General features: G+C 42.7%; 1 protein-coding gene across 1 annotated transcript in view; it reads right to left on the bottom strand.

Annotated features, from left to right (window-relative positions):
- The window catches only part of LOC147456989 (uncharacterized), a 53,944-nt gene extending 41,075 nt beyond the window's left edge, over positions 1-12,869 (bottom strand). Inside the window, exons 1-4 of the mRNA XM_086512042.1 lie at positions 12,611-12,869; positions 11,873-12,505; positions 11,107-11,209; positions 10,600-10,666 (exon numbers count right to left, since the gene is read on the bottom strand). Of these exons, the coding sequence (XP_086368168.1) occupies positions 10,600-10,666; positions 11,107-11,209; positions 11,873-12,376 (674 nt within the window). The 5' untranslated portion in view covers positions 12,377-12,505; positions 12,611-12,869. The remainder of the gene's footprint in view (positions 1-10,599; positions 10,667-11,106; positions 11,210-11,872; positions 12,506-12,610) is intronic.
- Positions 12,870-23,170: the final 10,301 nt, after the last annotated feature.

The raw sequence follows: 23,170 nt of genomic DNA, 5'->3' as shown, positions 1-23,170 counted from the left end.
GTACATAAACCTCAATTTGTGTACATAAAAACAGTCCAATTCTGAATTTTTTGCAAATTCACTGTTTTGGCACATCAATTTGCATCAAATGGACCTGTTTTGAGTTGGAAAAGCAAGGGGCATTGACGGGAATCGATTTAGAACACCTGCGTTTTGCTGTTTTGACCTGTAATTTTCTGGTTTTTACCTGTTGTGACCTAATTTCAGCCTGTTTTAGGCTGTTTTGGGAACCCTAATCACCCTAGGTGACACCGACAGCAAGGGGCTTCGCGATGAAAGCGGAAATTTGACGCGAGAGAAGCCTTTTGCCTGTTGTCCAGCCACCTGTGCAAAGCTTCTGAAACCCTAATCTGGCTCTGATACCAATTGATGAGCGCGCGGCGGTGTGTGCAAGTGATAGAGCGCGCGAAGATGTGCAGGCATTGAGGCTTTAAGCGGAGGCACTGTGCTGTAGAAGGGAAGCGCTAGCAGAACGAAGAGGGAGAGAGAGAGAGCTTACGTTTTTGGGAAAAACTCAATAATTGAGTTTTGGGTTTTCCCACTTTTATTATAAGTGACCTTTAAAAAATGTGTCCAGGTTCCTGGACAAAGGATAAAAATGTACAAAAAAGGGGTTATTTAGGCCTTTAACCCAACACAGCCAACGTTTTTAGACAGTATGACTTCAGCGATTCCAGTAGCAGATCAGCACCGTCGTCCTCGGCATAGCAGTACTTAGATTCATTGCAGATTTCAACCCCTTAGCATTCCCACCGTCTCGTCGTCCTCCTCATCTCGTCGACATCGTCGGCAAGTCCAAAGTATTGTAGAGATTTGTGCAATCAATAGCATAGACCACTCTCGCCATCGAGAGTGGCGCCCTTGGAGGAGGGTTTGACAACTTCCCGGTGTCGTATTCTCTTCTGTTGTTTGTGTCCATTGCACCCTCTCATTAAAGAACGAAAGGCTCTCCCTTCCCTAAGTAAAAGGAACCTTGAGCACAGTTCGGAGCACTCATCTTGAGCAAAGTTCAACATTCACTTCCGCTGCACCTTACACACAGATAACATACATCCCCAATCCGAGAGACAAACAGCATAACACTTCAATCCAAGAGCAAAAACAACGCTCTAATCCAAGAGCAAAATCTTCGTCTTCGTCAAAGCTTTGTCTTCAACTGCCTCATGGTCTTTGTCTATGTATCCATGTCGTCTCCTTGAATGAGTGCTTGTCACAAATGGGTGACGTGGCATGACATGGCCCTGGACACAATTACAGTTGGGCAACGGAGCGCACACACACACTACCCGGCTGGTAGACATTCCCCGAAAAGCGCTGACATGCTGACGTGGCATACCGTACGGACTTCCGTGATTTGGACGCAAAACGTGACAGCAAGCTGACGAGGCATGGCTGTACAGAAATCTGCTTTTTATGCAAGCTGAATTCTACGCAAGAAAAATGAGAAGCTTTTGGGATTAGTTGCTTTATTTTAAGTGGCTTTTAAAATTGACAGCTTTTGGGGCTCTGCTTTTGGGCATCCCTTGTAACCTTTAAATACGTGGTTAGGCCCTCACTTCTCAAAGCATTTGGACGAAGAGTCTGAGAGTGAGAACCCTCCCGCTCTCTTGTACTTTGAACCCGGCTAGTAGACATTCCCGGAAAAAGCGCTGACATGCTGACGTGGCATACCGTACTGACTTCCATGATTTGGGCGCAAAACGTGACAGCAAGCTGACGAGGCATGGCTGTACAGAAATCTGCTTTTTACGCAAGCTGAATTCTACGCAAGAAAAATTGAGAAGCTATTGGGATTAGTTGCTTTATTTTAAGTGGCTTTTAAAATTGACAGCTTTTGGGCATCCCTTGTAACCTTTAAATACGTGGTTAGGCCCTCACTTCTCAAAGCATTTGGATGAAGAGTATGAGAGTGAAAACCCTCCCGCTCTCTTGTACTTTGAACACAAATTAATACAAAAAGAAATACCGAAAGGGGGGCCAGGCTTTGGGGCCAATATCTATAGGCACGGAACTCCGCCAAGCCATGTCGAATATTCGTGAACTGTGAACTGTTTTGAAGTGAATCTTTGCAGTGTCGCGGTAGAATCTTGACTTGGAGTGTCCAAGTTTGTTATAGTGGTATCAGAGCGTGGCCGATTTCTCTTCTACCGGGAAATCCAATCCTTTTCTCGTGGCACTTATGGATTCCTGTCACAAACTGATGACGTGGCTGGCCAGTGACATGTGGCAGAACCTCCGAAAATTGCGCCGACAGGTTGAAGTGGAGCACGAACCGAATCAAATGAATGAAAGTACAAAACTTTGACGCACTTGGGGCAAAGTGAAAGATCAGGAAGCCCTCATTTTCTTGGATGGAGGAGCCAAGGCCAACTTCTTGAATTGGCGGCTCGACTTGGAATTACGCCCGACAGGCTAAGGCCATAGGTGGAGGCAGTTCTAGCGGCACCCGGACGGGATGTTGCCATTACCCCAATCATTGGCAAACTTCGTTTGCAATGTCAAGGGTAGTTAGGATATGAAAACCTCTACGTAATGCCCTTAGGAAGGTTGTGACGTCCTCCTCGAAATCCCTTGGTACCACAAGAACAACGCCGTGGCTGATTATCGGGCTGAGAAAGCGACTTTGACAAATGAAGGGCAGAGAGATTGTATTTGATAAAATTCAGTTTCTTTACTCGATTTTTTGGAGAGAACTGAATGATGATTGCAGGTCGAACATGTTTTGACCTCGAAAAAGAACACCTGGATTTTCTCCACACTCATGTCGATTGCTTTTCTGAGGACCTGCTAGGCGAGTTGCCACCATCTCGTCCTAAGGATCACACTATTGATATGTTACCTGGAAGCACACCACCGATCGGCCATCTTATCATGTTAGCCGAAACCAGAATGAAGAGATTGTAAACCAAGTGAAAGACCTCTTGGAAAAGGGTCTTATCTAGCCGAGTACTTCACACTATTGCTCTTCGGTGTTGTTGGTTTTAAAGAAAGACGGATCTTAGAAATGTGCATTGATTACAGAGCTCTCAATAAAATCACCATCAAGAACAGATTTTCGATTCCGAGGATCGATGATATTCTTGACCGACTACAGAGATCTTCTTGTTTCAGCAGGATTGATTTGAAAAGCGGATATCATTAGATCAGAATCACGCCAGGAGATGTCTACAAGACAGCTTTTTGGACGAGCTTCGGTTTATATGAATTTTTGGTGATGCGCCTTCCCAATGCTCCAGCGACTTTCAATCGAATGATGGATAGGATTTTCAGAGAGTACAGAAGCAGCAACTTCTTGTCACAGAAGCAGCTATCGAAAAAGCAGATGCGGTGGGCGAATATCTTGTCACAATTTCACTTCCAGATTGTCCATGTACAAGAACAGAAGAACTTGGTGGCGGATGCTTTGTCCCGGAAGCCGTTGGTTCTGGCTATTTCCGTGATACACCATAAAAGCTTCGAGGATATGGTCAATCAATATGCCACACATATAGATTTTGCAAATATATTCAGTCGAATACAGAATGAGGAGCTGGTATGTCACGTGACACATCCAACCCTATGTGTCTGTGGACAAGCTACAGCATGACCAGGGTTCAATTCAATCAAGTCAGTCTAGAATAAAAAGTGATCTGCCACTTTTGTGAGTCTGTTCGCAGACAGTGCATGTCCAGACACTTAGATTAGATGCATATCCTCTGGTTGCACACAGCATGACCATCAGATTCCAATCAGATCCCATCAGTAGCATTTTTACGATGCATAGACCTATTTTCCCTATTTTGGACATTTTTCACTTATTATTTTTAAGTGACTTTTGTTGGAAAGTAGGTAGGGCAATTTTGCTAAGTTTATATAAGTAGAAACCTAGCACTAGCACTTTCTGGCAGAAGAGGCAACAAGAGCACTCGCTCAACAGGCAACTTCTCAGCAGAACCCCCAAGAACCCTAGCGTTTTTGCTCCTTGGCAGATGGGCTAGCTTTTTGGACAAAACCTCAGATCAGCCAGCGTTTTTGCTTTGACAACAGCCTGGCGACAGCAAGAAGCAACAGACTCCCCAACGTTAGCAGATTCTCCACAGCAAGACCAATTTCAGTCCTAGCGTTTTTGCATCTGCAAGACACTTCAGCATTTTTGCATCTCTTCGCAACGGAATCCCACAAGTATCAGCGTTTCGAGTTTTCAGCATTTAGAACCCGTAGAAGAACCCACAAACCTCGCAGATCTCACCTTCCCGCAGAAGATCCTTGCCGCACGGTCAGATCCCGTGAAGTTTGCAGTTTCAGCCTAGAAAACGTAGATTTCAGCATCTGCGTATTCAACGCGTCGTCGTCGCATCGTCGCCATCGACATTGTCATTGTCATAGAGTCAGAATTCAGCAGATAAAGATTTGCAGATTTCAGTCCTTAGCATTTTCAGATTCAGCCCATCTCGTCGTCATCGACATCGTCGGCAAGTCCAAGCATTATAGAGATTTGTGCCATCATAAGTAGACCGCTCTCGCCATAGAGAGTGGGGCCCTTCGAAGGAGGGTTTGACAACATTCTGGTGTCGTATTCTCTTCTCTCTCTATCTCTCAGTCTCAGCACCTTCACTCACAGTGTCCATTCACTTTGTTTGTGTCCATTGCATTCTCTCATTAAAGAACGGAAGGCTCTCCCTTCCATAAGTAAAAGGAACCTTGAGCACAATTTGGAGTACTCATCTTGAGCAAAGTTCAACATTCATTTCCGTTGCACCTTACATTGGTATCAAAGCTTTGGTAGTGTTCTGTATCACTCAAGAACCACAAGAACCCAAGTCCTCTTGGGGGTGTCGATTCCTAATCGTGTTTTTGAAGAGTGACAGGAAACCGGGAAAGAAGGGTTTGTCCAGCCTCCCCTTGTGCCTCTTTTCACTCATTGAGAGCGGACCGTGCACTTAGCAGCCAGCCAATCAACGTGAGGCGGGAAAAAGCTCGGTGTGAACGCAAGGCCACTAAGGGGTGCGCCCGCAGGGAAGAAAATAGCTTGGGTGAAGAGAAGATCTTTCTCTAACACAGACTGCAAGTGAAAGAAGAACCTCAAGAACTCAAGAACTCAAGAACCTCAAGAACCCAAGACCCGCAAGAACCTGAAGAACTCAAGACCCCCAAGAACCCAAGTTCCTTGTGAACTTAAGAACCTAAGACCACACGACCCCACAAGAACCCACGACTTCAATAGATGGTCATCACTCGAAGCGGAATGGATACTTCACATGGAGTTGATGAGCATGAAAGTGGCGAAGAAGAATTTTCCCCACCAGGAGGTTTTTCCGACCCTCCCTCTTCCCCATCTACGCCAAGGATTGCACTAACTCCTATGGAGGCTTTCGACAAGATGATGTTGGACACGAAGTTAAAGCGCGAAGCAAGAGAAGCAGAAAGAATGGCAGCCATAGAATGTAAATACACAGAAAGAATGGAAGCCATAGATCGTGAGCACAAAGAAAGAGAAGCAAAATTTGATCGCGAGAACAAAGCAGGAAAAGCAATAGAGCATTTGAACGCAGAGTCTGAGAGTGAGAACTCTCCCACTCTCTTGTACTTTGAAGTTTGAACACAGTTTAATACAAAAAGAAATACCGAAAGGGCCGCCAGTCTTTGCGGCCAATATCTCTAGGCACGGAACTCCGCCACGGGCCGTGTCGAATCAATTATGAACTGTGAATTGTTTTGAAGTGAACCTCTGCTGTGTCGCGGTAGAATCTTGACTTGGAGTGTCCAAGTTTGTTACAGTGCTTCTTTCCTCCCTTTTGTTGTGCAATCAGGCATTTTATTGAAAAATAAATGCAATGCAAAAATACTGATGTAAAAGTGCTAATGCGGATGCTAATGATGGTGTCCCCGACTTTCCCTCCCCTCGAAGTGAACCTTTGAATTTCCCCATGGTGCCTTGGAGCGGTCTTTGCACTCGGAGACTCGCCAAGGCCAGTGTTTGGATTCCATACAATAGCACAATTATCCTCCTTAATGATGGATGTAGTGACATACATTGCAAGAAATTGTGCTTGAGTGCAAGATTTTTCAGTTTTAATGTGCTCTTTAAAATTTCCCTTCAATGTGAAGTACCTCTTCACTCGAGGTGAAGTCACTCTTCACATAAACTTTTGGTTGATGATCTTAGGACTTGCCTTGTTGAAGCTTTGAAGTTTGATGGCTTCAGCTTTACTACAAGTGGGAACTTGTCCTTAGGGGAGTGTGAGCCAACCTTGAGATAGGAGGCCCTTGGGACATGGGAATGAGGGCTTGGTTAGGAGGCAGGGTTTTAGCAAGAGGGAGCTCTTGATTGTGGGGGCAATCCTTGCTTTGGAGACTTGTGGTGTCACGGGATCAGGGGCTTATGGAGCGGGCAGTAGGCAACCCTTCGACTAAGCGCGTGCAAGGTTTCGGTAGACACCTTGCGGGCTTCCAAAAAAAACGTTATGCATGTGAGTCTCCGGTTGCGGACCCGCCTGGGACATTAAGCCCAATTGAGTGGAATTTTCGCGTCCGTCCGCTCTCCCCTAGAATAGGCAACCCAAATCGAGCATGGGACCACGTCCACCCTCGAATTAGATTCAATGCATCAAGCCACAAGGCCACAAGGCCTCTTGTGTTAGGAAAGCAGAAAATAGCAAATTAGAAACTCAACTTAGCAGGGCTCCCCACACACACACACACACACACACACACACACACACACACGCACACATGCACGCACACCTAATAATAGGTAAAATTGAGGATGGTGATTGGAGGTGCTCACGGGCTCAGAATTCAGAGTTTGAAGGCTCTATAGAAAGCATGCGATGAGCACTTCGAGATTATGTGGGTGATGCAAGAAGAAAATGAGTTAGATGAAATTAATTGAAGAGGCGAACTATGCAAAAATCGACACAAAAAAGCAATCTAAATGCAAATGTTAATTAAGGCAAACACTAATTTGCTACTAATCACGAGTTTCTCTCATGGATGAGGATAGTGGCTCACAATGAACGTGCCCAAAGTCCATGAGATTCGCAATGCGATTGTGTATCTTTTTGCTGCTAATACTTAATAAAAAACAAGAGAAATCAAGTGTGTAATTACAAAATTTAATTAGAGAATGCTAATCACTAACACACAAATGCATTAGCTAGCAAACCATGTAGCTCTGATACCACTTGATGGGAATGAGATCGTGCTAGCTAGGGTGGATAAAAGACAAACATCGTGCACACAAGTGAGTGTGTCGACTAGATTATCACTCAAGCAAATTAGGTTCCAAGATCAATTAACTTGGACTCATAAACACGAACTTGAGTAGTTGCTAAGCCATCACAAGCTCACCATTAACAAGAGAGACGTAATGCAAAATGGAATGGGTTTGTTTATTCATGAAATGAGCTTTAAGTAGCTCTACAGCCTTGCACCAATACATGTGGGATAATTCCACCTATTCTATCCTTGACTCGAACTCTACTGACTCTAGGACAAAGCTCACAATTTCTTCCGTTTCCTCGACCTCAAGAGGTTCCTCAGCAATAAGCTCACTTGGAGGCGGTCCCACATATGGCTGGAGTAAACTAAAATGGAAAGCATTGTGGATCTTCCAATTAGATGGTAGATCTAATCGGTCCCACACATGGCTGGAGTAAACTAAAATGGAAAGCATTGTGGATCTTCCAATTAGATGGTAGATCTAATCGGATCGTCACATCGTTCACTTATTCAAATATCTTAAACGACCCATAATAACAATTGGAAAGTTTTATCACTTTCCCTTTATGAGTGGCTTGTTTCTTTAGTCTCGCCTTCTCAAACTTGAGTAAGACCAATTGACCCACCGTTAAATCCAGATTCCTTCTATATGAGTGTCCGCAGCTTTCTTATGTTTTTCTTAAGAGCACAAGATTGCTCTCTTAACTTGTCCGTACGCCGCGTCCAAATCCCAGACAAACTCATCCGTTATCCTTAGTCAAAAGGATCAGTGGAAGCAAAGACTTACCATAAAGAATCTCAAAGGGTGCCTTCCCCATAGACGAATGTTCGGTATTGTTATACGCGTACTCGACAAGGGGCAAATACTTCTCCCAGTCAGACTGTCTGTCCGACAAATAGAATTTCAACATATCCAATATTGTGGAATTGGCAATCTCACTCTGCCCAATCCATTTAAGGATGATATGCAAAAGAAAAACTTAACTTTGTGCCAAGTTTATCAAACAAAGCACGCCAAAAAAATTATGTCATGCGAGGATCTCGATCACTCACAATAGACTGTACACAAAATTGCTAGAGAGACTAAATATAAAATTAATCCAAGAAATTAAAAGAACTATAGAATTAGCTAGTGGAAATAAAAATCTCACAAAAGGCCTAATTGAAAATCTATCTTTTTCTTTGAATGGTCAAAATCATAAAAGCAATTTTTATGTCATACACATGGGTGTGCATGACTTAATTATTGGCATGTCCTGGATGATTGAAAATCACGTCTTGATTGATTGTGAAGAAAGAAAAATTTCTTTTAAATCTTCTAATGGAAGTAGTCACACTATTAAGGGGGAGGAAAGAAATTGTAAGTCCATATTGATTTCAGCCATGAAGCTAATAAGGGGACTGAGACAAGGTTGTGAGACCTTCTTAATCTTCACAAAATGGAAGGGCTCCTTGCTACTAGCGTTGGCTAATCTGAGAAGCTGAGAGAGCGTGTGTTGCGGGAGACTAAAAAAGCAACACACGCTCTCTCTCAGCTTCTCAGATTTGCCAACGCTAGTAGCAAGGAGCCCTTCCGACGGAGAATCTGCAAGTGATCGAGAGAAGCCAGTACACGCAGTTCACTTTCCCGTACTCAGAGTGACATGTTCTCTCATGGTTGTCTGCTTGTCATCAAAGGTCCTCAACTACACCTCCCAAGCAACCCGTTTCATGGGAGACACTCAATCATATAAGGAAGCAAGTTGATCTCAAATTATCTTAGCAACCTTGTCACAATCTGGCAACGTGAAGATCAACCTATCAGCAAAAGCAAATCTGATCATCTTATTGAAGCCGGCCGAGCGGCCTAAAACCCTTTACTGAAGACTAAGGGGTTAGGATTAAAATCATAACCCTTCCAACTTGCATATCAATGGCCGAGGGGCCTAAACCCTAAAAAGAGCCAACAAAAGACACCCAACCGCAGGAGGAAGATTGTATGGACAGTCCCAAAAATTCTGATGTTGCAATACGGATTTCCCTGACTTTTACTGGAAGCTTTTGGAGAGCCAGATTTTGGTCCTGAAGCTTTTAGAAGCACTGCTTTTCATGTAACTGCTTTTGGGAGAGGCAAAGGGCCTTTAAATGTGTGCAAGGCTCTCACTTTGGCATTCCACCTTGCGGGGAAGCAGAGCACAATCCCAGAACTTGTACCTTGCTAGAGCAATATAAAGAAATACCGAAAGGGGCGCCAAGGTTTGGGACCAGTATCATCTAGGAGTGGAACTCCGCCACTCCGAGTCTCTTATGTGGATTCTCTCTCGCTCTTTTAGTTCAGTTATTTTGAAGTGCTAAAAGTATGTTCCAATCTATTCTTTCCAGTTGGCACATGGTGCCCTCCCGTTACAGACCTTAATCAGTTGGATGTGACATATAACCCATGGCGTAATATTGGGGATAATGAAGGACCGAACCAATCATTGACGTGCCCCCACAGTTCCCTCCCGCTAGATCCTTTGGCTTCTTGAAGTCGCTACTGAGACAAAGCCTCGAGCTCGTGGGAGTCGAAGACTGCAATCATCGTTACTCCCATTCAATTGCCAAATCCATAGGAGGGAACGTAAGTCCAACCATTTCCAACACAACACAATGGGCTCAAACACAATGCATAGGTTTAGCAAGTTGCCATTCGTAACCATTTGCAAAGCATGTAACATCGCCCTACAGAGGAAGAATCATGAACAATCCACTTTAATTCCTTTGCAATTTTTCAGTCCAGTGAATAAAAAAGATCATATTCAACGCCCTTTTTCATTGATAAAAAGCTGCCTCCAATGATGAGCAACAAAGCATTTGCGAATTATGACGAGGGTAAGGCAGTCTTGGACCACCCCTGAGAATGCTACACCGATCATAAGGGATGAATACAGCTAAATAGCTGCGACCACGCGAAAATGTTGTTTTTTGACGAGATAAAGCCATGTCAATAAGAAACACCTCAAGGGCACACAAGTTGCGGTAAGGTACAAGATTAATGTCGAAAAAATTAATCTAACAAACAACGTAAAAGAACAACCACAGACTAACATTCTCAGGAATGCCTTAGCAGTAGAGAGATTCTCTTTTTAAGAGTTCTAAAGGTAAGGCAAGCATAAGGGACATGGAAAGCATAGTCTACCCTTCTAAAATCCATACCTACCAGTAAACTACACAGATGCCATTAAATCGCTTCAGTGGGAGGGAATGTCACGTCCAGACAAGCGCACATATGTCAATGGGGCATTCTTTGAAGAACGTCCAACTTGAACATAATACTGGGTAGGTGTTTCCTGACAATTAGCTTTGCACACATAACTTAATTGCTGAATGGCATACATATAGATCAGCATGAAACAAAAGTACTAAGATCTCTGAGTTTACCAGAGAGTCAAACGCTTAGATTTGGCATTCAGTTTCTTGCCAATTGAAGACGTTGATCGTCTACTTCCTGCTTTGAACGAAACGCAATATTCTGTTAAAACTAAATACTAAAGCATTACCTCAGTAACTAACATCCTCACAATTCTTGAGTAAAATTCAACAAACACACATAATTACAATAGATACGAGGTCAAAGTCTCTTGATTCCAAGGCTAATGTACTAGATTACAATTTCTTGAGTAAAATTCAACAAAGGCACATAATTACAATAGATACGAAGTTGAAGGCCTTGATTGGGTAATTTACTAGATTTTGTGCAAACAGTAGATAAAAATTGCATGTGATGCTGAAGATAGCAATACATCAACTGTTGGCATGCCTGCAAGGAGAGCTTCTAACCAGAACAACATACTAATTACTTGAAAAGAAGTTACCCTCAAGACAGCATGTCTGAGAGCTTATATGCTTGAACATCTTACTAGCCCAAATTATTTTAAATGAAGTTACCTTCAAGGCGGCCAATTAGTGGCTTGATCTCCAACGATATCCAGTTGCAAAGTTTTTTCTCAGCTTCAGAAGGTTCCCTCTGCTTCTCATCGTGCTCTAAGCTCTGTTTCAGCATTTCAGAACTTCCATTAACTGCAATGATGAGGCCAGATCTGGAGAAATAATGCATAAAAATCTGAAACCCTAGAGGCTTGGAAGAGCAAAAGCAGCAAACCAAGTGCTCAAGTTGATGGCATAATAGTGAAATTATGATACAGCTAAGATGATCACCTTCACATATGTCACCACGAATATAGGACATTCATTTTTTAAATGTGGAATCACACTCCTAAAGGGATGGTAAGATCAAGGTAGGACAGAAACATCATAATGATTTAAGAGATGCACAACAAAGTGAGACTCTTTCAAGTTGAGATCCAAGAAAATAAAATTTTCTCCCTTTCGTTGAACATCGCTTGAAGGAAGTATAAGAGGTTGTGCCCTTCATTTTCCATAGGCAAGCTGAGTGTTAAAAAAGGGCCAAAATGGACTATGAGACAAATATGAGCCCAATAATCATCATGTCCCTGCGGACATCAAATAGCTGAAAAATACAAGCTTACCTATCATTGAATGACTAAACAAGCACGCATTCTGAGATGAGTGGATCCCGACTCTCATGCAAGGCTAATTTGTGTAAAATTCTTTGAGAGAGACTCGCTTAATTTTCATTGAAGCTACAATTCACAATGTACTTTCACTTGAAGTAGTGGCTCTCATGGCATACCTTGATAATTCCATATCTAGGCTTTGGAGGTGTGTAATTCTCTTGTTCCTTAAGAATTCTAAGTTTCTCTTCAAGGGAGGGCTCCAACTCACGCTCAACTTCTTTCAGGGGCAATCTGATGGTTGTAATGCTGAACTTCTTCTCGTGAAGAAGATGGGAATTAGGCGTTGCAGGCCCTCTCCATGAAGAAGGTATTGGAAAGCTTTCATCCACACCTTTCTTGTTGCATGAAGCTTTCTCCACATTCTCATTGTTAGTCTTTTCAGATTGCTTAAGGTTTTGCAAGGGAAGCCTTAGTGATCTCTTGTCGGGCTTCTTAACTTCCCTGAGAGGGAATATCTTTTTCGAGTGTTTTTGAGGACTGAAGGCCTTCGGAGGGGCTCCCAACAAAGGGTCTCCTAGATCCACTTTCATCCATTTCTCAGGGGCTTCTCCAAAGGGAAAGGTTGTGCTCTGTTCTGAAGTCTTCACCACAGAGTGGTTTGCTTTCAAAAGCCACCACATGGCTTTCCAATCTTTACCTGACCAGATTCTGCTTGTAGCCCTAGCACCTGCAGTTATCGCACCTCATCTACAAGTCTAAGACTGGTCATCATATCCGAATAAGCATTTTCGGGTTCTCCTTTTCAATGTCTGCAGTGCAAAAGAGTCCATCACACAACCATTGTCTTGAGAGCAGGTTGATTCAAATAAAAAATCAAACACTCTGCTCTGTCGCAATCGAGCTTTGATAGTTACCGATGGTTAATCCGCTCATTCTGCTACCGAAATTCGGCTCCATTGAAGCTCGACAGTCTCTGCAAGGGCAAGCCATGAATGGATGAGACCTGCGCCTGCCGCCCCATCCATGAGCCCGGCTGCGCATTGCTAGCTCTCGAGTACTTTCCTTGCATGCATTGGACGCGACATGCGACTTTTCGCGCGCTTTGCAATCTTTGGCATTTCAAAGGTCGTGACGAACGCGACACCTCAGAACTTAGAGAAGTGGGCGTGGATCGAGAGCGTCCATTTGATGGGCGAGCGGGCACTAGAGTTGCTGCGGGCCTTGGCAGCGCTATTTGATACGGGGACTGGGGCTCCAAGGCGGCGGTAATTCAAGCTCACAGATCTCAAGGCGAGGGAACGGTGCAAAAAAAGTCAACGGCCAGTGGTGGTCTGAGTTTCGAATCCACCACCTCGTGGATGGGAGCTCGATGAGTTAACCACACAGGCGCGTGTAATTTGTTGAAACCTATGCGAATTCATATTATTATAAAGTTGATTTTGTTTATCCCCTTGCCATGTCCTTGTTTACTTTTTGTGTCCATGTTTACTTTTCGTGACCTTGTTTACTTTTTCGCATCCGACATCTGCGCACGCCTTTGGTTTTGTGCCCAAACTTCTCCGTCGTTGATCCCACCGCTCTAGGCCTATTAATTCCTTCATTCGATCATCAACAATAGCTTAATTGGTTGCATTCATTAGGCATATAGGATGCATATTAGGTTATGCAAATCTAGTCCTAAAGCATCATTAGTGCTTGGGCAAGTACATTATGTGCCACTACCCTTCATTAATGTTTGTTTCTTGAGAAGATTAGTCATCAACTAGTGCTTTATTTTCTACTTAATCTCCCTTTGGAGTGGCATTCTCATCAAAGCACTCCATTTCGATTTTTGATTTGCGGATTACGGTCTCTCTACTGCTATAGTCGATCGTCCATATTTTCTTTCGAATTCTCGCGACAGTGGCTTCGAGGAAAGCACCACACATAGTGTGTGACTTGCTTTTAGCCCGCAAGAGCCACTCAACATCTCGATTCTTTGTAACAAATTTCAATTTAAGACAAGCAAACAGTAGCTCCACACGTAGCAGCTCAATCAAGTGGCTAGTTGCGCCAATACAGATCGGCCCTCCTCTTCTTGGCTCTCTATTTTCACCCTCGTAGTGCTAGGAACTGTCTTCACAAGGGCTTTTATTCCTCGTAATACTTGCTTCTGGTATCCATCCCTCGCTTGCACTTCTCACACACACACACACACACACACACACACACACACACACACAAATGCGGATGGGGGATCCACTGCATCTCGTTGTAGAAAAGTCAACGATCTCCAGCACCAACACCAATCAAACATTGCAGTGTTGCCATGTCATCATCTACCCCATTTTGTCACGCCCGTCTGACCATGCAATCTCGCTCCCATGAGCTCAAATTGCTCTGACCATGCACGGGGTTAATGTGTGTGTGACCACTAATCCCTTTCATCAGTTCTCTCTTCTTCCTAATCTAGATGGCCTCTTATGATTTCCCCACTCTTTCCCACCTCATTGTTATCACACACTCACCCATGTGTGATGCTTCCATGCCTTAGCCTGGTCGCTATCATTTTTTAATTGACATTTTTGTTGATTCAAAAATTGGAGCTATGATACAAAGGAGCGAACACCTATTGTGAAGAGTGGCTTCACCCAAGTGCTTCACATAAAAAGGAATATGCTATGTCCCTCTCTCGCATATGTGACATAATTAAGCTAGTTCCATTAAGGAGATTCCTTATGAGCAAAAAGAAAGTGCTTGGTTGGAGTCTATAATGAGAAACAACATAGCTAGCATGCAAAATAACTTGAAAAAGAGTGAGAGATTAAGACCGACAACAATTGAGGACCGAATTTACTTGGAGCTGGTTCCCCCTCCAAAAGGACTTTGTATTATAACTTCTCACATTGAGAGAGACTTGTTTACAATACGATTTTTGTTTTATTCAAAGCCCAATTGATGCCATGAAAATGGAAAGATTCATGCACCAAAATTACATTTGGTAGGGCCTCAATCCCAAGACCTCAAATACCTTCAAAGGTGGAGACAGCTAGCGTAGTAATGGAGATGGAGAAGAAGATGAGCATGCTTGTAAGCCTGGCACTTGCTCGGATTTGCATTCCATGGTCAAGTGTTGTTGGCGTAGTCTTCTCCACTTCTCTTTGCCTTGAGAAGGTGTCATCACCTTGTTAGAATGAACTTCATTGAGGTGCAAGAGAGAGAGACCTATCGAGCCCGCCTTCTTGGGCATGCTTGAAGCTATTGGACATGCTTGAACCTCAATGAACTTCATTGAGGTGCAAGAGAGAGAGACCTATCAAGCCCCCCTTCTTGGGCACTTGAAGCTATTGGACCTTACTGTGGGCTAGCCAACGAATGGCTCGCTTCATTTCAAGCCAGAGGGTTAGCATTGTGACAAGTCTCCTTCGTTCCCTCTTTCAAAAGAGAGCTTAATTATTTAATTAAATAAATCTAAATTGTCATTGGTCTCAAGGTAGGCTATCCAATGAGATTTAGGCTTGCTCGTGGGCTCACCCCAGTTGCATCGCTGGAAACAGATCTGATGTTGTTTTGCCAAGTGGGTTTTGCCCCTGAAGTCATTGCCATAATATGGTATCGATGACCTTCCCTGCATTTGGCTATACCCTTTCGTGATATGGGCATCCATTCAATGCCTCTGTGTGTCCCATAAGAGAGGCTTGAAGACATTGCCGAGCACAACCTTGTGTGAGGCAATGTGTGTGTGTGCGTTAGTGTGTGGGTGTGGGTGTGGGTGTGTGTGTGACCTCTAATTGTCCGGCTCGCTAATTAAAGGTGCATCATTGTGTGTGTATGTGCGTAGTACTCAAGGAAGCGTGCTCTTAGTCACGTGCTTAAAGCCTTAACAGGAACTGTGTGTGTACATAGCAAAATTACACAAGTACCAACTTCAGGTTGGTGCTCTTTGCTGCTCTTTCTGCGCGCGAGAGGTCTCTCTCTCTCTCTCAATGCTTCTCTATTAGACTCTCTCTCTCTCCCGCTCTAAATGCTTCTCTGTTATAAGTTATCAAGGCAGCACTTTTTCGGTGCACTCCCTTACAACAATCCCATCGACTATCCGCGTGTAATTTCTTCTCTTGGTGGCCTCCCCTTTACCTCCTCATCCAAACACTTTGAACCTTATACAGCACAGCACAGCACAAGCTTTGACAGCATAAAAGTTTGATAGTAGGCTACCAAGATTCCATGCACAAGCACGCAAGTGACACAACATCAAGTTTTTTGGAAACCCTAGCGAGCTCTTCGAGCTTGCAAGAAGAATGTAGGCGGTGCCCTACGGAAATGTTGTAGATTTGTCCAATACCCCAAAAATTTCAAAGCTATCCCGGCTTGAATTTTGACAGGCACCCTCTTGCCCTTCAAATTTCCCCTCAACCTCAGCAAGTTTTTCGGGCTTATGGTCATCCCTCCTTTCGAGCTTATGGTCATCCCTCCTTGCGGTGTTACTCGGGCTTATGGTCATCCCTCCTTTCGAGAAGTGTTGTTGCAAAAAATGTGGCAAGGTTATCTACAAGCATGGACCATGTCATTTTCTCTCACTATGGTTATCAATAATAAAGATGCGATGGATCCAAACCGAGCATATCTCTTTGCTGTGGAGCTTTATTCTGTTTAGCCAATTGGGATTCTTGGATTATGCAATCATACTGAGTCCCGCCTATCCAAAGGCTTAAAACGTTTGCAAGTAGTGCAGTGTGTCTAAACTCCACTTTTGGGCCTAGAACCTGCTTCAAGAATGATGTACAGATGTAGTACCTAATGGTTTTCTTTCACAGTTATTGAGTATTTCCTCTCACCGAGACGGTGAGCGGTCTTGTGGCGGGCAACCTATAGCAGGCTATAGTGTCACTTTCACAGGACACAGTTGGTCTAGGCTGTTTCACACTGGACGGACCCTCTAGGCTGGGAGTGACACGTGGCAGTGCAGTACCGACGGTGGCCTAGTGGACATCGTGGCCAGGTCACCACATGGCTGACATTTATGAGCCGTTGGTGGCCCTTTATGGTGTTACATATGAGTAGTCGTTTTGGGCAGTTGTCTTATCTTGTATGTAGTGGTCTAGAGTGAGGGGGTCTTTACACAGAGCACATCTTCACCATCCCTGCACATCTGAGCCTCGACACCCCATTGTACTTGTGAGTCCTGGCCTGGAGTTGAGTGCGCTGCCACGCCAGAGTCCGTATCAGTCTTTGAGATAGTCTAGTCATATGTTATGTTATACTGTTGTGTCTTTGTGAGCTCTGTTGACGTCTACTGTTCCTTTTTGTTCAGTCTGTTTGAGAGAGATTCAGTCTGTTTGAGTGAGATTGTTGCGCACATTGCACTGAGGACCACCCACTGTAGAGAGAACAACACATTATTCGCGCTACAACTAGGAGCATTGGAAGACTTAGGAATCCAAATTTCTTGATGACCTTTGTATCTCCTTTGTTGACTTTGCTTCGTCTAGGTCTTGTTGAGTTCTTGAGATCGTCATGCAGGTCTGGTGTAGTTTCAGTTGGCTTGTGGTTGACTGGTGGCCAAATCTTTGTATAACCTGTGTAGAATCCTTGTCCAAGAGGAAGATTCTTTAAGATCCGTCTTTGTTCATTATCCTCTTGAGAGTTGTGGTATACTTTAGCATCTTTTGATGTTGTTATGTTGCTTCTTAGGTATCCTAGGATATTGTCAAAGTTGATACCTTATGGGCCTTCTTTCTTGGGAGGGACTTGACGTTACTTCATATGCCTTTACCTGCAATTTCGGTATCCATATTTGTCTGTTACCTCTATAGTACTCCTATTCCTTTAAGCTCGATTGTGATGCTATCTATCCCATGTGTTTGTTTTTCTGTGTTGGTTTCCTATCTTTAATCCAAATCGGATCATTGACTTTGACTAAATTGCTCTAAACAAACACTTGCTTTACTTTCTTTTGATTTCTTGAGTACTTGGGCTGATATATCTTTGCTTTTATGGGTGTCTCCTTAAAGGTTTCAATTGGGTCATCAATTGACTTGAAGTTTTGAAAGCTTGACTTGCTAGAAGTATCTGATCCACGGGTTCTTTGATGTAGAGGCATATGATGTCACACCTTTCGTGCTAGTCGGTGGAAGGTTCACTTTGGCTTTACCTTTGTCTGCAAAATTTATCATTGATTCTTGTGACTTTTGCAACTCTGAATCTAGCATTAATGGTATTTGTATTTGTTGCTTGCTAACACTTGAGAAAGAGAGTATCAACATTGTATCTTCTCTGTAGGCCTTGTGTTGGTCTAAGCATTGATGTCCAAGGATGACATTGATAGCCGTTTTTTGGCCATTCGAAATTGTCATAGTGAGCTACTTCACCCTATCAAATCACTCAAACACTGTGGTTATCTTCACCCTTTCACTGTACATAGGTGTGTGTGAGTTAGGGGACTTTTCTTATATCTTCTTAAAAAACCCTCAATTAGCTAGTCACTAGGCTAGTTGAGCCAAAAAAATAAAAATTAAAAAAACAAAAAGTATATTATGGCGTTTTTTGTGTGTAAATATTTCATTGTATATATGGCCTAAATATAGGGATTTTTAGAATTATTTTGATATTTTCTTAAAATATTTATACCTAGATGTGTGTTTTATTAAACCTATGTACACCTTCTTTCGTCCTCTTGCACCATAAGTATATTTTTTGTCAAAGTGCACATACTCTAACCTCATATTTTTCTTTTATACAAATCACCCCCACATTTTCACCTTCACCCTTGGGAAAACAAAAATTTGATTTCTACTTTCTTAGTGACGTTTATTATATTATTTTCATTTACTTGCATACCTTTTCCTCTTTCACCCAAAATAATACAATAGAGGGATCATATCATATGATTCCAATATCTTTTTTCATATCCATAATTCTTCCATATTTTTTCTTATTATATACTCATTATTCTAACACCATGTGCTCATTGAGCTAAAATCCATGAATAGTTCATACACTAGTCCCACCATATATATTTCTTATTTTATCAATAATCCTCCTCCATGCATGTGTAAAGGGAACTTGGATGCTTTGTATCATGATATGACAAAAGAGGGGCTCACTCTTGGTTGCATTGTGCAAATTCAACAAAGGAGGGGACCACTAAAAGACTTCTGCAGGCATAAAAAACAGGCTTTTTGGTGAGATTTTTGGCACCCATCTCTGTTTGGAATTTGAAAAAGTGGTCAACAAAGAAAATGTAATCCATAAGCTGAATAATCACCTCAATTTTTTTCATGATTTTTTAAGCTACCACCAGTGAGATAGATTTTTTTGAGTGGACCTAAGTCTGCCCACTTTTCTCACAAAGTAACCCATAGTCTTCTTTCACCTCCTTTCTCATTTCCACACACACACTCATTCCTCTCAATATCTCACTCAAACCTGCACCTTTCATGGTTTATCTCACCTTCTTCACCAGTAACCTCCCCTCTTACTCACATAGCTCTCATATGAGCTCTCCATGTACATACACCATCTCTATGCCTCTCTTTATTTCAACAACGTATGGTGTTCATGTTTGGTGCCCAAAGAGTAGGAGAAATACTTGCATCACCAAACCTTGTCATCCTGCCTCTTGTTGATTATTATAGATCATTTGATGTGCATATTTTTATTTTGTTATAGAACAGATTGCCATTTAGAAAACATTATTGTGTAGATCTTTTTAAGAAAAAAGAATTGTGCGTCACTTTGAAATCAATTCAATGGAAAGCCAACGCAAAATGTCTGGATATCCTCTTTTCTTTGGAGAGCCTAGAGAGGATGCAGAATAATATTTAGCAAATTTCAAGATGTCTTACCGTATCAAAAGGATATTAACTGATCAAGAACGTGTAGAAATGTTTGAGGTGGTCCTTAGGAAGGATGCTAACACTTGGGTTGACTCTTTGCCTGAGGAAGTTAAGGGGAATTACACGGAAGTTGTCAATCATTTCAAGAACTACTTCTTTTATCCCCAAAACACTCAAAAATTATGGCAAGACATTGTTTCTCATAAGCAAAAAGACTTAGATGACTACTACTTGTACAAGCAAGAGTTTCTACGTCTTTGGGCTCTATGGATACGAAATGTTTCTAATCTTGGTGATGGTTCAGAATTTCTAAAGAAGGAGAGATTCATAGCCGGACTCTTTCCTGACCTTAAGGTAAAAGTTGAGGCGGGTGCACCTGCTACCTTTGATGCAACAGAAACTAGGGCTGCTGAGAAGTATAGGAAACTCAAGTGCCTAAGGAGAGAGGTTCAAATAGAAGGTATTAGACCCAAAGGTAAGTCACAAGCATCAACATCTAGGGAGCTTCCGAAGGTAACGGCTGAAATGATTGAGAAGTTAAATGAATCTTTAAGCAGCCTGTCAATTCACCTTGCACAAGTTGTAGGTCCAAAGGGACAAGCAAAGAAGCCAGAAGAAAGAGAGCCACGACCTAGGAGAGTCTTGCAATGTTTGGAATTGCGGAGAGTCTCGACATGGGATGTATAATTGTCCTTGGCCCCGTGGGGAGCCAAGGAGACCTAACTTGAATTACTCAGTGATGAATGAAGGTGAAGGAACTGGTCAACAACCAAGGCTTCTACAAAGACCAAATGGACCAAGACCACCTCCACAAGGGGTCAAAGGAGTTACACCTTTGCCAGGTCCAAATGTGCATGTGGTAGAGGTGACAACTTTAAATGAGGTTGACATGGAAGCAAATGGCATTAAGCGTGGCCGAGGAAAAGGTAAATAGAAAGAAGGAGTCACATCACAGAGTGACCATGGATGAGGCAATAAGACAAAGGAGACCAAGGAAGCTAAGAGGACTCGACGTCGTATCAATTTCCAAGACTTCCCTCTTGGACATGGTATGGCTCCATACAACTTGTTGGAAGACATGAGAGGTAAGGGTCCTGATATCTCATGGCCTCAATTTCTTGCATTATGCCCACGAGTTAGGAGAGATTTAACGAAAGCAATTAGCACTAGGAGAAAGATAAAAGAGAGTGTGCATGTTGTAAAAATTGCACAAGCTGAAATGAATGAAATTGCACATGTGCTAGATTGCTACATCAAAGGAAGATTGATCAAGAAAGGTTTAGTGGATGGGGGTGCACAAATTTGCATCATGACAGAGGGACTCATGCAAAGACTAGGCATGCACATCCATGAAACACCTGAAATAAAGTGAAAATGGCAAACAATAGCAAGGTTATGTGCGTAGGCATTTGCAAAAATGTTTTTGTGGAGGCCTTTGACATTAAGAAGGCAGTGGATTTCTATGTTATGTCTACCAAAGGAAATGGTTACCCATTTATCCTAGGAAGACCATGGCTAATGAAAATGCGAGCTTTGCAGGATTGGCAGAGTGGAAAACTAATTTGTAGGAATGACAAACATAAGAAGGTTGTCTTTGACATGAAGGAGCAACGCCATGAGGAGCTCCATGAAGAATCATCTCAAAGTGAGATGGAAGAAGAATGGACCAATAACACTTTAGAAGAAGAAAGTAGCAGCAGCATTACTGAAGAGGAGTCTTCCATTGAAGTCATGGGGGTAAGGTTTAATCCAACCAACCAAGAGACCTCTTGTCAAGGTTTGGAAGAGGTAGGTACTCAAGAGAACCAAAATGTGGAAGATGAAGGAATGTTAGAAGGTATGTTGTCTACAACACTTACAAAGGACGAAAGAGAGGAGTTCAAATGTGTGTTAAGGAAATTTCCTAGGCTTTTTGCTAAAGACTACACCGATGTGCGTGGAGTAGATGTTGTTCAACACAAGATTGAGCAGTGAAGCCAAAGGCCACACCTAAGGCTCAAAAGCTACGAAGGCTAGGAGTCATCAAGGAGCAGGCTTTACTCAAGGAAGTAAGAAAGCTTCTAGCAGCAAGTTTCATTTATCCAGTGGAGAATTCAGAGTGGGTCTCTCCCGTTGTTGTCACTCCCAAGAAAAATGGCAAGTGGAGGGTGTGTGTGGATTATCGTCCACTCAATGAGGCAACAAAAAGGGATCACTTTCCCTTTCCATTTCAAGATGAGATACTAAATGAGGTAGCTGGTCATGAGAAGTACATTGTGTGTGATGGCTACTCGGGTTACTTTCAAATCGGTATCGCATTGGAAGATCAATTGAAAACAACCTTCATCACTCCTTGGGGTTGTTATGCTTTTAGAGTCATGCCATTTGGCCTGACAAATGCTCCTGTAACTTTCCAACGCTTCATGAACATGGTGTTTCAAGCATTCTTTGGAAAGTCTATTAGGGTTTTTATTGATGATTTTTGCATTTATAGCTCAAAATCATTGCATCTACAAAAGGTAGAAGAAGGTTTTAAAAGACTTTACGACGTGGGAGGTCAGCTCAACCCCGAAAAATGTCACATAGGTGAGGATGAAGTGATTTTGCTCGGACACAAGGTTTCCTATAAAGGCATTGAGGTGGATCCTTCAAAGACAAAGGCTCTTGATGAGCTCCGATCACCCAAGAATTTGAAAGAGGTCATAAGTTGACACAACAAGTAGAATTTGCATGATCTGATGAGCTTGAATAATATTTTTGTAACATCGAGGTCATTTTGTCAGAGCTACCAACACTCATGCCTCCTTGTTGGGAGTACACATTCTTTGTTAGCTCTAGTGTTGGGAAAGAAACGATTGGTGCTGTTTTGCTACAACAAGATCCCCATAGTACCAGGATGCGACCCATCTACTTTGCTAGTAGGGTCATGAATGCTTTGGAGAGAGGCTACACGGAGGCAGAACTTATGATGCGTTCTCTCATCTTTGCGGTGAGAAAGTTTAGATCCTACTTGCTACCAAAACCTTTTGTAATCCTCACTGCAGAAAATTTGTTTCCTTGGATGTCATCTCAAATGAATCTTAGTACTAGGATCTCAAAGTGGATTATGGAGTTGCAAGAGTTCCAATACTCTTTCAAGGTAGAAGATAGTGTGCGTGCACAATTGGTAGGTATTCTCACTTATGGAGTACACGAGAAGGAGATTAAGGTGCCTGGAGTAAAGATCCTACCATTGCCACTACCAAAAATTATTCCTAATGCCTTTACGTTGTTCTTTGATGGAGCTTTTCGACAAGCCACAGGAAAAGCAGGGGGAGGGCTAGTGTTGCTCAACCCAAGTGGAGAGGTGGCCATGAAAGAGAAGGTCAATCTACCAGGTTCAACTAGCAACCAATGAAGCAGAATATGACACACTACTTCATGGTTTAAAGATATGCATTGGCCAAGGTATACAATGTCTCATGGTAAAGGGGGATGCACTTCTCATTGAGTAGATTTTAGGCATTTGGGCATGCAGAATCAAAGCTTAAAGACAAAATTTTATGCCATTCGTAGGTTATTTAATTAGTTTGAAGAGGTGCAACTATAACATATCCCTAGGAAACTAAATGAAGATGCAGATACTTGCACAATTAGCAGTTACATGTGTTGAGAAAGAAGTGCAAGTCATTATGATGGCAA

Source organism: Adiantum capillus-veneris, chromosome 5 (genome assembly GCF_014529385.1).
Source record: "Adiantum capillus-veneris isolate H3 chromosome 5, ASM1452938v2, whole genome shotgun sequence".
In the NCBI taxonomy this organism is placed as follows: Eukaryota; Viridiplantae; Streptophyta; class Polypodiopsida; order Polypodiales; family Pteridaceae; genus Adiantum; species Adiantum capillus-veneris.
Note: the sequence above shows the minus strand (reverse complement) of the source record. Positions and strands in the feature narration are given on the sequence as shown.